The sequence below is a fragment of the Oncorhynchus masou genome, chromosome 21 (assembly GCF_036934945.1).
Source record: "Oncorhynchus masou masou isolate Uvic2021 chromosome 21, UVic_Omas_1.1, whole genome shotgun sequence".
NCBI lineage: Eukaryota > Metazoa > Chordata > Actinopteri > Salmoniformes > Salmonidae > Oncorhynchus > Oncorhynchus masou.
Genome location: NC_088232.1, coordinates 23,472,674 through 23,486,528, shown reverse-complemented (window position 1 = coordinate 23,486,528; position 13,855 = coordinate 23,472,674). Strand labels below are relative to the sequence as shown.

Here is a 13,855-nt window from a genome sequence, read left to right as displayed (position 1 = left end):
TAGGGTTGAGGTTAAGGTTAGGGTTAGGGTTGAACCAGGATGTGGACATGAAGCTAGGGTTAGAGTTAGGTTAGAGTTGAGGTTAAGGTTAGGGTTGGGGTTGAACCAGGATGTGGACATGAAGATAGAGTTAGAGTTAGGTTAGAGTTAGGGTTGAGGTTAGGGTTGAGGTTAAGGTTTGGGTTGAACCAGGATGTGGACATGAAGCTAGGGTTAGAGTTAGGGTTGAGGTTAAGGTTAGGGTTGAACCAGGATGTGGACATGAAGCTAGGGTTAGAGTTAGGTTAGAGTTAGGCTTGAGGTTAGGGTTGGGGTTGAACCAGGATGTGGACATGAAGCTAGGGTTAGAGTTAGGTTAGAGTTGAGGTTAAGGTTAGGGTTAGGGTTGAACCAGGATGTGGACATGAAGCTAGGGTTAGAGTTAGGTTAGAGTTGAGGTTAGGGTTGAACCAGGATGTGGACATGAAGCTAGGGTTAGAGTTAGGTTAGAGTTGAGGTTAAGGTTGGGGTTAGGGTTGAACCAGGATGTGGACATGAAGCTAGGGTTAGAGTTAGGTTAGAGTTGAGATTAAGGTTAGGGTTAGGGTTGAACCAGGATGTGGACATGAAGCTAGGGTTAGAGTTAGGGTTGAGGTTAAGGTTAAGGTTCGGGTTGAACCAGGATGTGGACATGTAGCTCGGGTTAGAGTTAGGTTAGAGTTGAGGTTAAGGTTAGGATTAGGGTTGAACCAGGATGTGGACATGAAGCTAGGGTTAGAGTTAGGTTAGAGTTGAGGTTAAGGTTAGGGTTAGGGTTGAACCAGGATGTGGACATGAAGCTAGGGTTAGAGTTAGGTTAGAGTTGAGGTTAAGGTTAGGGTTAGGGTTGAACCAGGATGTGGACATGAAGCTAGGGTTAGAGTTAGGTTAGAGTTGAGGTTAGGGTTAGGGTTGAACCAGGATGTGGACATGAAGCTAGGGTTAGAGTTAGGGTTGAGGTTAAGGTTAAGGTTCGGGTTGAACCAGGATGTGGACATGTAGCTCGGGTTAGAGTTAGGTTAGAGTTGAGGTTAAGGTTAGGGTTGGGGTTGAACCAGGATGTGGACATGAAGATAGGGTTAGAGTTAGGTTAGAGTTAGGGTTGAGGTTAAGGTTAGGGTTGGGCTTATACCAGGATGTGGACATGAAGCTGGGTTAGAGTTAGGTTAGAGTTGAGGTTAGGGTTGGGGTTGAACCAGGATGTGGACATGAAGATAGGGTTAGAGTTAGGTTAGAGTTGAGGTTAAGGTTAGGGTTGGGGTTGAACCAGGATGTGGACATGAAGCTAGGGTTAGAGTTAGGTTAGAGTTGAGGTTAAGGTTAGGGTTGGGGTTGAACCAGGATGTGGACATGAAGATAGGGTTAGAGTTAGGTTAGAGTTAGGGTTGAGGTTAAGGTTAGGGTTGAACCAGGATGTGGACATGAAGCTAGGGTTAGAGTTAGGTTAGAGTTGAGGTTAGGGTTGGGGTTGAACCAGGATGTGGACATGAAGATAGGGTTAGAGTTAGGTTAGAGTTAGGGTTGAGGTTAAGGTTAGGGTTGAACCAGGATGTGGACATGAAGCTAGGGTTAGAGTTAGGTTAGAGTTAGGGTTGACGTTAAGGTTAGGGTTGAACCAGGATGTGGACATGAAGCTAGGGTTAGAGTTAGGGTTGAGGTTAAGGTTCGGGTTGAACCAGGATGTGGACATGTAGCTCGGGTTAGAGTTAGGTTAGAGTTGAGGTTAAGGTTAGGGTTGGGGTTGAACCAGGATGTGGACATGAAGATAGGGTTAGAGTTAGGTTAGAGTTAGGGTTGAGGTTAAGGTTAGGGTTGGGCTTATACCAGGATGTGGACATGAAGCTGGGTTAGAGTTAGGTTAGAGTTGAGGTTAGGGTTGGGGTTGAACCAGGATGTGGACATGAAGATAGGGTTAGAGTTAGGTTAGAGTTAGGGTTGAGGTTAGGGTTAAGGTTATGGTTAGGTTTGAACCAGGATGTGGACATGAAGCTAGGGTTAGAGTTAGGTTAGAGTTGAGGTTGAGGTTAAGGTTAGGGTTGGGGTTGAACCAGGATGTGGACATGAAGATAGGGTTAGAGTTAGGTTAGAGTTAGGGTTGAGGTTAAGGTTAGGGTTGAACCAGGATGTGGACATAAAGCTAGGGTTTGAGTTAGGTTAGAGTTAGGGTTGAGGTTAGGGTTAGGGTTGAACCAGGATGTGGACATGAAGCTAAGGTTAGAGTTAGGGTTGAAGCTAAGGTTAGGGTTGAACCAGGATGTGGACATGAAGCTATGGTTAGAGTTAGGTTGGAGTTAGGGTTGAGGCTATGGCTAGGGTTAGGGTTGAACCAGGATGTGGATGATGGACATGAAGCTAGGGTTAGGGTTTGGGGTTAGTAGGGTTACCTGGAAGTTGTAGGCCAGGCAGATGCGTGCGTTGGAGCAGAGGGGGTTGAGGTGCAGGGCGGAAAGGAAGTCCCTCTGAGCCTGTTTGGTAGCCTGGGTGTGGCCGTAGTCCATGCAGGCGTTGCCCCGCCCAACGTAGGCATCTAGGAAGAACGGGCTGATCTGCATGGCCTGGCTGTAGGCTTCTACTGACTCCTGGAGCTGACCCAGCCTAGAGGACACACCCAAGCACGCATGCACGCACACACACACAGGTCATAGAGTTCATTACAAGATGTTGTTAAAGCAGTATGCTCTTAAAATTCATTCCCGTCGAAAATAAACTTCACCACCCTTCTAACTGGGCACATGAAAGATCCTGTGATGAACAGTAATTGTTCAGGCTAGCGGATGAGCAATAACCACTACTCTACTCCACGTCCATTAACACTCTCCAAATGACCTCAGTTCCCAAAGGAGTTGGTGCACCCTAGAATATATGCTCTGGGTCAATACCATTACCTATAATACCCCCATTCTAAAACATGTCTCATAAGGGGGAATGACACTGTCAGGAAGATCACACCTTTCATTAGAGCATGTCTGAATGACCTCGCTGAGTGCTGCTCCTCTACGCGTCTCTTTTTCTCAGAAACGCTCTCGGTTTCTTTTTCTCTCCCCCAACTCTCTGAGAGCCATGTTTTAGCTCAGTGTGAACAACCTGCTTTCAAAACGGTTTTGAACATTCCCTCAGCAATTTGAAAGATGTTAAAAGGCCCAATGGGATTTCTCTGTGAGAACCTCTCTAAATAGATATTCTGTTTTCTTATTCTATGTTCTGTACACAGGGAGAGTAGAGAGACAGTCTGGATGATTTCTGCTGTTCCCAACACTGGTAGCCTGATTACAACGTGTCCAACAGTAAGGTGAGAGACTGTCTTACACATTCAGTGTGTTTCAAGGATTTGCCCTGTGGGTCAATGTTGCAACACTACATTGATTTCCCCATCTTCTTCACACATCATGACCACTTTAGAACAATAACCCTTAAAGTTATTAATTGAAATCATAAATTATTCTTCATAAAAGGTCATGCAGTGTTTATGGTCTTGCCTTCAGGCAACACACAAATATTAATTCACTATTAACGGCAGCATAAGTTGGATTTTCCGACTGGAGGCCTAACTGGAAATGATGAAAAACAAGACAAAAAGGAAATGAATAGCATGATTTGGATAACAATTTGAGATACTGCATGGACTATACTATCTAACACTGAAAGTAGAGATGCTTGGGAAGAATAACATGTCCTTGGGTGGGGATAAGGTGTTAGGGTGTCTATACTGAGTGTGTGAGGGGAGAGACCTGTGATGGTAGACTCCTAGGGCATGGTAGATGGTGGCGTCCTCTGGACTTCTCAAGGAGGCATCTTTGAAATCCTGCAGGAGAAAGACAGTACAACACAACAAGTTAACTGAAGACACCATGGATGAACAGATGAACAGGTAGATGATGATTGTGATGCTACCTAACACATTACTATGTGATACTGCTATGTACACTCCAATGGTATCATGGCATGAATAGGAATAAAGAAACAGAGATATGCAATCAACACTAACCCTGCTTGTGATGAATGATTGAACAATGTGAGATAACTCATCGCCTATGGCGATTTCATACAATCTATCTATCTATCTATCTTTCATGTCCTAGCATATACAACCTATCTACCATGTCCAATAGTAATACTTACAACCTATGTCCCATAGTCTCTTTGTCTAATTCATACAACCATTCTACAGATGCAGGATCTTAATTTGAGACAATTCGCTCCACCAGGAAAATAATCCTGCAGCAACAGGAAATGTGAAATATTATGTGGATTATAATTAATGGACATTTTTGTAGGAGTTGATACATTTTTCGTAAGCGGAAATAAAGTCTGACATTTCTAATTGTGGAAAGTGAATTGCATGAAAGTTGTCCTGCAAAAGGGTGATCAAATTGAGATCAGACACCTGTACCATGACCCAAAGTCTCTCTTTCTAATATATCTGTCCGGCCTGGGATCAGTGAGTTTGAGTGTTTGCACAGTGAACAATGCCTGTTGACGATGCTAGCTACAGGACACTACCTGTAAGGCATTGTGATGGTCACTCAGCTCCACGTAGAGAAGGGCACGATTGATCAAGACCTTCAGGTCAATCTCCTTCTTGCTGGGAAGGAGGAGGACAATCCCATAGTCTCTAAGAGCCTGAAAGATCAATAGGAAACAACAGCTATGACAATAAACAACTAATGTACTAGCACCAAGGGACATAAACACATGTATGTAACATACATACGGGAGCATGGACAGGAGCATAAACAATATGTTGGCTGACACACAGATTACGAATTAAAACACATTAATTATAGATGGTTGGAGCACTTCTTTCCTAACACAAACCCCTCACTTACAGAAAAAAACACACACAAAATCTAAAAAGGTGTTATTTCTATAAAGTGACAGTATGCTGCTGTATTCTGATAACTGTACAAGCTTGTACTGTGACCACAATTGGGACTGAGCCTTAAAAGGGATTTGAACTCACAACCTCTCGGTCGCTGTGCAACTATACCATCAGATCTGTGAGTGTGGAAAATATACAGTCTACAGACTTATTGACAAGAATGCATTTCTGCCCTTTCTTAAAAGCTGCCAAGAATAACGTAAATAATTGTCCAATTATCACCACCAACGTAAAACTATCAGTGCTCAAGGACACTTGACATAGTATAGTGTACATTAATTATTTGGGGATTTGAACTTGCAACCTCTTGGTGGAAGTGCAGCGATGTTTCTGCAGTGCCACCAGCTTCATACTTATAGCTTTGAACATACACTGAGTAAACCAAACATTAGGAACACCTTCATAATATTGAGTTGCACCATGGCCTTTTGCTCTCAGAACAGCCTCAATTCGTCGGGGCATGGAGGCTACAAGGTGTCAAAAGCGTTCCACAGGCATGCTGGCCCATTTTGACTCCAATCCCTCACACAGTTGTGTCAAGTTGGCTGGATGTCAATTGGGTAGTGGACCATTCTTGATACCTTCGGGAAACTGTTGAGCGTGAAAAACCCAAAAGCGTTGCAGTTCTTGACACACTCAAACCGGTGCGCCTAGTACCTACTACCATACCCCGTTCAAAGGCACTTAAATATTTTGTCTTGCCCATTAACCTTCTGAATGGCACACACAATCCACACACAATCCACGTCTCAATTGTCTCAAGACTTAAAAATCCTTCTTTAACCTGTCTCCTCTCCTTTATCTACACGGTTTGAAATGGATTTAACAATGACATCATTAAGGGATCATAGCTTTTACCTGGATTCACCTGGTCAGTCTGTCATGGAAAGAGCAGGCGTTCTTAATGTTTTGTATACTCAGTATTACCACACAAAATAAATAATTGTATGGTTAATGAACACTACAGTGTTGTTCCCTGGGGTGCAAAAAGGTCAAAGGTACACTTCACAGGTACATATGTGGTACAGTTCGGTACCTTGTAGGTATAATGGGACATTTTTCTACCCAATATTCTGTAGGTTAGATGGTGTTTTGGCAGTGTCGGAGATGTAACTGCAGTGTTACTCCCTGTTGTACAGAAAAAGTCAAAAGTATACAGAAGGCACCTTCAGATGTACACATAGGAACTTAAGGTACTGGCCAGTACCTTTTAGGGTACGTGCGGATAATCTAGTAAAATGGTACATTTCTCTACCCAATATATTCAATTTAATGCTGCTTTCGTAACCATGTGGGAGGTGGAAATTTATCAGTTGTGAAGTCATAAATACCAATTGGATGCATTCACATGCTTTGAAGTCATTGACTAACACTGATTGGCTAATGAACAACAAGTTGCATAAACCATAAACTAAAAGTACAGCTATCATACTTGTGAAAAAATTATAATTTAAAAAAACATATTAATAGATTGCTTTATTAATAGATTGCGAATTAGCAAGTTGGAAATATCAGTTCCGGCTAGCATGTGAATGCGGCTTTATTGCACTTTGAACTGTACAGTCGTGGCCAAAGGTTTTGAGGATGACACAACTATTAATTTTCACAAAGTCTGCTGCTTCAGTTTGTATGATGGCAATTTGAATATACTCCAAAATGTTCTGAAAAGTTATCAGATTAATTGCAAAATCCCTCTATGCCACGCAAATGAACTGAATCCCCCAAAAACATTTCCACTGCATTTAATCCCTGCCACAAAGGACCAGCTGGCATGTCAGTGATTTTCTCGTTAACACAGGTGTGAGTGTTGACGAGGACAAGGCTGGAGATCACTCTGTCATGCTGATTGAGTTCGAATAACAGACTGGATGCTTCAAAAGGAGGATGGTGCTTGGAATCATTGTTCTTCCTCTGTTAGCCATGGGTACCTGTAAGGAAACATGTGCCGTCATCATTGCTTTGCACAAAAAGGGCTTCACAGGCAAGGATATTGCTGCCAGTAAGATTGCACCTAAATCAACCATTTATCAGATCATCAAGAACTTCAAGGAGAGTGGTTCAATTGTTGTGAAGAAGGCTTCAGGGTGCCCAAGAAAGTCCAGCAAGCGCCAAGACCATCTCCTAAAGTTGATTCAGCTGCAGGATCGGGGCACCACCAGTACAGAGCTTGCTCAGGAATGGCAGCAGGCAGGTGTGAGTGCATCTGCACGCACAGTGAGGTGAAGACTTTTGGAGAGTGGCCTGGTGTCAAGGGCAGCAAAGAAGCCACTTCTCTCCAGGAAAAACATCAGGGACAGACTGATATTCTGCAAAAGGTACAGGGATTGGACTGCTGAGGACTGGGGTAAAGTCATTTTCTCTGATGAATCCCCTTTCCAATTGTTTGGGGCATCTGGAAAAAAGCTTGTCCGGAGAAGACAAGGTGAGCGCTACCATCAGTCCTGCGTCATGCCAACAGTAAAGCTTCCTGAACTCCCGGGTGGTGCAGTGGTCTAAGACATGGATGTGTGTTGTGTCAAGAAGCAGTGCGGCTTGGTTGGGTTGTGTTTCGGAGGATGCATGGCTCTCGACCTTCACCTCTCCCGAGTCCGTACAGGAGTTGCAGTGATGAGGCAAGACAGTAACTACTAACAATTGGAAAGAAAAAGGGGGTAAAAAAACACTAAAAAAACAGTAATGCATCCTGAGACCATTCATGTGTGGGGTTGCTTCTGAGCCAAGGGAGTGGGCTCTCACTCACAATTTTGCCTAAGAACACAGAATGGTACCAACACATCCTCCTTCTACCAACCATCCAGGAACAGTTTGGTGACGAACAATGCCTATTCCAGCATGATGGAGCACCTTGCCATAAGGCAAAAGTGATAACTAAGTGACTCGGGGAACAAAACATCAATATTTTGGGTCCATGGCCAGGAAACTCCCCAGACCTTAATCCAATTGAGAACTTGTAGTCAATCCTCAAGAGGCGGGTGGATAAATTCTGACAAACTCCAAGCATTGATTATGCAAGAATGGGCTGCCATCAGTCAGGATGTGGCCCAGAAGTTAATTGATAGCATGCCAGAGCAGATTGCAGAGGTCTTGAAAAAGAAGGGTCAACACTGCAAATATTGACTCTTTGCATCAACTTCCTGTAATTGTTAATAAAAGCCTTTGACACTTATGAAATGCTTGTAATTATACTTCAGTATTCCATTGTAACATCTGACAAAAATATCTAAAGACACTGAAGCAGCAAACTTTATGGAAATTAATATTTGTGTCATTCTCAAAACTTTTGGCCACGACTGTACAGTGCATTCGGAAAGAATTCAGACCCCATGACTTTTCCCACATTTTGTTACGTTAAAGCCTTTTCCTAAAATAGATTTAAAAAACATTTCCCTTCCTTAATATACACACACAATACCCCGTAATGACAAATCAAAAACAGGTTTTTAGAATTTTTTTGCAAATGTATAAAAAAATTAACTTGAAATATCACATTTACATAAGTATTTAGACCCTTTACTCAGTACTTTGTTGAAGCACCTTTGGCAGCGATTACAGCCTTGACTATTCTTGGGTATGACACTACAAGCTTGGCACACAATGCCACAAATGTCTCAAGTTTTGAGGGAGCATACAATTGGCATGCCAACTGCAGGAATATCCACCAGAGCTGTTGCCAGAATGTTCATTTATCTACCATAAGCCTCCTCCATCCTTGTTTTAGAGAATTTGGCAGTACGTCCAACTGGCCTCATGTGGCCGAGCGATTTCCTGATGTCAACGTTGTGAACAGAAAACCCCATGGTGATGGTGGGGTTATGGTATGGTGCAGGCATAAGCTACGGACAACGAACACAATTGCATTTATTAATGGAAATTTTAATTCCGCAGAGATATCTTGACCAGATCCTGAGGCCCACTGTTGTGCCATTCATCCGACGCCATCACCTCACGTTTCAGCATGATAATGCACAGCCCTTGTTGCAAGGATCTATATACAATTCCTGGAAGCTGAAAATGTCTCAGTTCTTCCATGGCCTGCATACTCACCAGGCACCATACTCACTAGTCCTGTGTGGCTCAGTCGGTAGAGCATGGCGCTTGCAACGCCAAGCGTCGTGGGTTCGTTTCCCACTGGGGCCACCCATATGTAAAAGTAGTGGCCCCAGCCGACTTGTAAGTCGCTTTGGACAAAAGCGTCTGCTAAATGGGATATATTATTATATATATTATATATATGTCACCCATTGAGCATGTTTGGGATGCTCTGTACGACTGCGTGTTCCAGTTTCTGCCAATATCCAGCATTTTCACACAGATATTGAAGATGAGTGGGGACACCATTCCACAGGCCACAATAAACAGCCTGATCAATTCTATGCAAAGCAGATGTGTTGCGCTGCATGAGGCAAATGGTTGTTACTTCAGATACTTACTGGTTTTCTGATCCATGGCCCTACTTTTATTTTTTTATTTTTTTTAAGTTATCTGTAATCAACAGATGCATATCTGTATTTCCTGTCATGAAATCCATAGATTCGGGCCTAATGAATTTCTTCTGTATCTCAGTAAAATCTTAGAAATTGTTGCATGTTGCATTTATGTTTTTGTTCAGTATAATACGCGCATCTAAAGTATCCTATAACTTTAAATGCAATTGCAACTGAGGCATGCTAAGTTTATTTGCAGGCCAAAAAGTAGCCTAACAAAGTGCATCACGATTGACAGAAAATATATAGCAAAACACTATGTCACATGTGAAGTGCTCCATAAACACGGTTTCACAAGTGAAAATCCACATCATCACATGTGAATTGTTCCAAAAACACATGGTTTCACATGATTTCACATGTACAAAACATGTGGAAATGTCACATGTGGAAATCATGTGATTTTCCACATGTGAAATCATGTGGTCTTCCCATAAGGGCGCTTTAGATACAACAAACGTGAAAAGAAAAAAAGAGAAAACCCAAACCTGACCAATTCATATTCCTTGAGTTGCTGATAACACACTCCACGGTTGTAGTGTGCAAATGAGCAGGTTTTGTCTATCCTCAGGGCCATGGTCAGGTCCTCCACGGCCCCTTTGTACACCTGAAACAAAAGCATTCTAAATTTAAACACAAAGAACACTACTGAACATTGCACACAGTCATGCAGCTCTGCTCACTCTCTATGGCTGAGCGCCAGAGGCATAGAGAGAAGTAGGTGTCAACTGAACTGACAAGAGTTCAACAACAAAAAAGTGTGGTGGAAAGACTGAAAGGCCAAACATATAATAAGAAAAGAAAATGTTTATCACAGAGCCTTGGGACAATACAGTTGGTTGAGGTTTCTCACTGAGGCCAATATGACACATTATCTCAGATGGTAGAGCATGGCACAATGCCAGGACCTCCCATATGTAAATGTATGCACGCTTGACTGTAAGTCGCTTCGGATAAAAGTGTCTGCTAAATCCCAAAATGATATTATTATATTATCAACCTTCTCTCCCCACACAACTCTTTATATCCTGCTTCAATAACCGGATGAAAGAAGACAACGCTCCTATCAAAGTTAATAACCACCCTCGAAATTAATGTAAAAAATCTGATAAAAATGTTTATTTATACCTCACAAAATAAAAATAATAAAATGACTGTCAATGGCAATATTGATAACTCACTATTCTTAATCTAGCCATGAACAATAAGAGCTTTCATTACAGGACCCTATCTGCCCTCATTGGACTCTATGACCACTCTTTCACAACAGTAAATGGTGAGTAAAAAAAACATAGAAGAGATACAATCTCTCAGCCACTTTCAAGTGCTGAGGTGAATCATCCTACTCTGCATTGCAATCATAGACAACATTACATTCATAGAGGGGGTGTATTGGAAACGTTATCATTCAGAATAACCAATCAAATTCATTCCAAAGAGGGGTGATCACTTGAATGAACAAATAGTAATTGGGTTACTGCCCTCTAAAGAATGTGATTGGCTAATGAGAGGCAAGGCGGAAGAAGCAAAGAGTGATGGCTAGCTGTGCTGCCTGTGTGAATGTGAAATAAACGTCACACCCTGATCTGTTTCACCTGTCTTTGTGATTGTCTCCACCCCCCTCCATGTGTCACCCATCTTCCCCTTTATCCCCTGTGTATTTATACCTGTGTTCTCTGTTGGTCTGTTGCCAGTTCGTCTTGTTTGTCAATTAAACTATTGTTTATATTCGACGTGGTCTGCATCTGGGTCTTACCTTCATACCTGATAATAAACATATTCCGTTGTTCTCGGAGTCATCTGTAAAAAACATAGCATCTAAGATGCAACAATAGACTACAAAGGAAGGCATCCCATTTATCTCACCTTCAGGTAGAATTTGAGTGCTCCTCTATACAGGTAGACTCTGACACTCTTGGGCTGGATCTTAATAGCTTCGTTGCAGTTCAGGATGGCCTTTGAATAGCGCCCTTTAGCGCCATAGAAGGCTGCACGGCTCAGATACACCTTGAAATTTAGACACAATGTACTCCATTCACAACAATTCCACACAATGTGTTCCATTGCACTGCCTCTGTATAATGTGGTTTCAGATACAGATATTCTACAGTACATTTAGCCTGCATCCCAAATGGCACCCTATTCCCTATGGGCCCTGGTCAAAAGTAGCGCACTATGTAGGTAATAAGGTGCAATTTAGGATTCAGCCTTATACTGTACATGGGTGGACAGTGAGTTCCAGAGAACCAGTGGTTACAGAGCCTCTACCTGGAACAGGTTGGGGTTGATGAAGAGGGCTCTGTTGAAGTCCTGAACACTCTTGGACTGCTGCAGGCGCATACGACAGAGCCCACGCTGGTGGTACGCATCTGCATAGTCAGGGTTCATCTTCACTGCGTTGCTGAACGCATCAAAAGCCTGTCAGAAAACATGACAGTATCTTCAAATGGGGGTGTTAGTTTGGTGAAGGAGGCCGTTGCCATGCCAGTATGTACTGTACCATAGACTATTTCACAATAACAGCATGTACCTAGTTAATGTGTTATATAACATGAACTGAACAACAGGTGTTTCACTGCATGAAAAAAGAGAGAGAGAAAAAAGCCTTGCAAAAGAGAAACAGCTTGAGATTTGACGGTTAGAAGACATAGTGGATTCAAAAACGTTGTGTTGGAGTAGCCAGTCTGTTTGTGCTGTCCTGCCAAGCACTGTTGGCAAGAGCACAAATAGATCTGGGACCAGGCTAGTGTTGGGGGGCCATGCAGACAAATAACATGGATATCTGAACAGACAACGCTTAGTTACTGTACCTGCAACAGGAGAGCCAGTGCCATGTAGCAGAGTCCAGTCAGATAGAAGACCTCTGCAGCTTCAGAGACGTTGTACAGGTTGGTTTCGTTGGGGCTCAGCAGAGTCAGGGCTTTCCTGAAGCTCTCTACTGCCTCCTACAGCACAGTCATACACACACACACACACACACACACACACACACACACACACACACACACACACACACACACACACACACACACACACACACACACACACACACCACAGAAGGCTGCTGAGGGGAGAATGGCTCAAAATAATGGCTGGAATGGAGTAAATGGAATGGTATCAAACACATGGATACCGAGTATTTGATTCCATTAATTCCGTTCCAGCCATTACTATGAGCATGTCTTCCCCAAATAAGGTGTCACTGGCCACCTGTGATACACACACGTCACCAACTCCCCCAAGACACTCACTCTCCCCTGATGACAGGGCATGTTAGGCCATGGTTATTGCTAAGTAGGCCAGTTGTATTGGTAAGCTGCCCAACGCCATTATGTTAGCTTCAGAACATCTTTACTAGGACACAACCCGGCTGTTACACAGAGCATTATGGGTACTGTAGTACATCAAGCTACAGGCCTAATCATTGGAATGAGGAAGACAAACAAGCAAATCACTGGAGGAAACAGGGCAACATTGATCATTCAGCTTTAGCATATACATGACAAGGCATGGTAACCCAGAACGTAACAACCCACCATGAACTTGCGTGCCTTCATCTGTGTCTTGCCCAGGAGAATGAGGATGGGAGGTGAAGGTCGGTTGTTGGAGGCTGCCTCCAGACAGGCAATGGCTTTGGCATCATTCCCCAGGAAAGACTGGACAGCAGCCTGCTGGATGGGAGATGACCCTAGTGCTGGTGGTGGGTAAGGGTCACTATTAGCCTGGTCCCAGATTTGTTTGTGCTCTTGCCAACAGCATTACTCATTGTGAAGCCATGATTCTTACTCCGTAATCACTAAGTTCCTGCCATATAGTGTCAGTCTGTGAGATAACAAGGGCTTGTCAGTCAGGGTCAGGGAACTCATATTATGCTTCGTGGATCCTGATTAGAATCGCTGTACCTTTGTTCATCTCTGCAGCGTACTGGATACAGAACGTGGCCAGGTCAAACTGTTCCATGTCACACAAATACTGTCCCCTGAAACACAGAGAGAGCATTGTGGATATGTCAATATACACTGAGTATACAAAATGTTCCATGACATAGCTTTCACCTGGTTTCACCTTGTCAGTCTATGAGCCCTTATTGATGCCACTTGCTAAATCCACTTCAGTCAGTGTCGATGAAGGGGAGGGGACAGGTTAAATAAAGATTTTTAAGCCTTGAGACAATTATTGAGACATGGATTGTGTATGTGTGCCATTCAGAGGGTGAATGGGCAAGACAAAAGATTGAAGTGCCTTTGAATGGGATATGGTAGTAGATGACAGGGCACACCGGTTTGTGTCAAAAACTGCAACGCTGCTGGGTTTTACACGCTCAACAGTTTACTGTGTGTATCAAGAATGGTCCACCACCCAAAGGACATCCAGCCAACTGGACACAACTGTGGGAAGCACTGGAGTCAACATGGGCCAGCATCCCTGTGGAACGCTTTCGACATCTTGTAGAGTCCATGGTACTGATGAGTAA

The 13,855-nt window shown here is 43.2% G+C and overlaps 1 protein-coding gene across 1 annotated transcript in view; it reads right to left on the bottom strand.

Annotated features, from left to right (window-relative positions):
* Positions 1-13,855, bottom strand: part of ttc6 (tetratricopeptide repeat domain 6) — a 30,211-nt gene that overhangs the window by 6,012 nt on the left and 10,344 nt on the right. The window contains exons 16-24 of the mRNA XM_064926997.1: positions 13,284-13,360; positions 12,918-13,075; positions 12,192-12,326; positions 11,650-11,799; positions 11,248-11,388; positions 9,875-9,988; positions 4,519-4,638; positions 3,747-3,820; positions 2,403-2,613 (exon numbers count right to left, since the gene is read on the bottom strand). Coding sequence (XP_064783069.1) covers positions 2,403-2,613; positions 3,747-3,820; positions 4,519-4,638; positions 9,875-9,988; positions 11,248-11,388; positions 11,650-11,799; positions 12,192-12,326; positions 12,918-13,075; positions 13,284-13,360 — 1,180 coding nt within the window. The remainder of the gene's footprint in view (positions 1-2,402; positions 2,614-3,746; positions 3,821-4,518; positions 4,639-9,874; positions 9,989-11,247; positions 11,389-11,649; positions 11,800-12,191; positions 12,327-12,917; positions 13,076-13,283; positions 13,361-13,855) is intronic.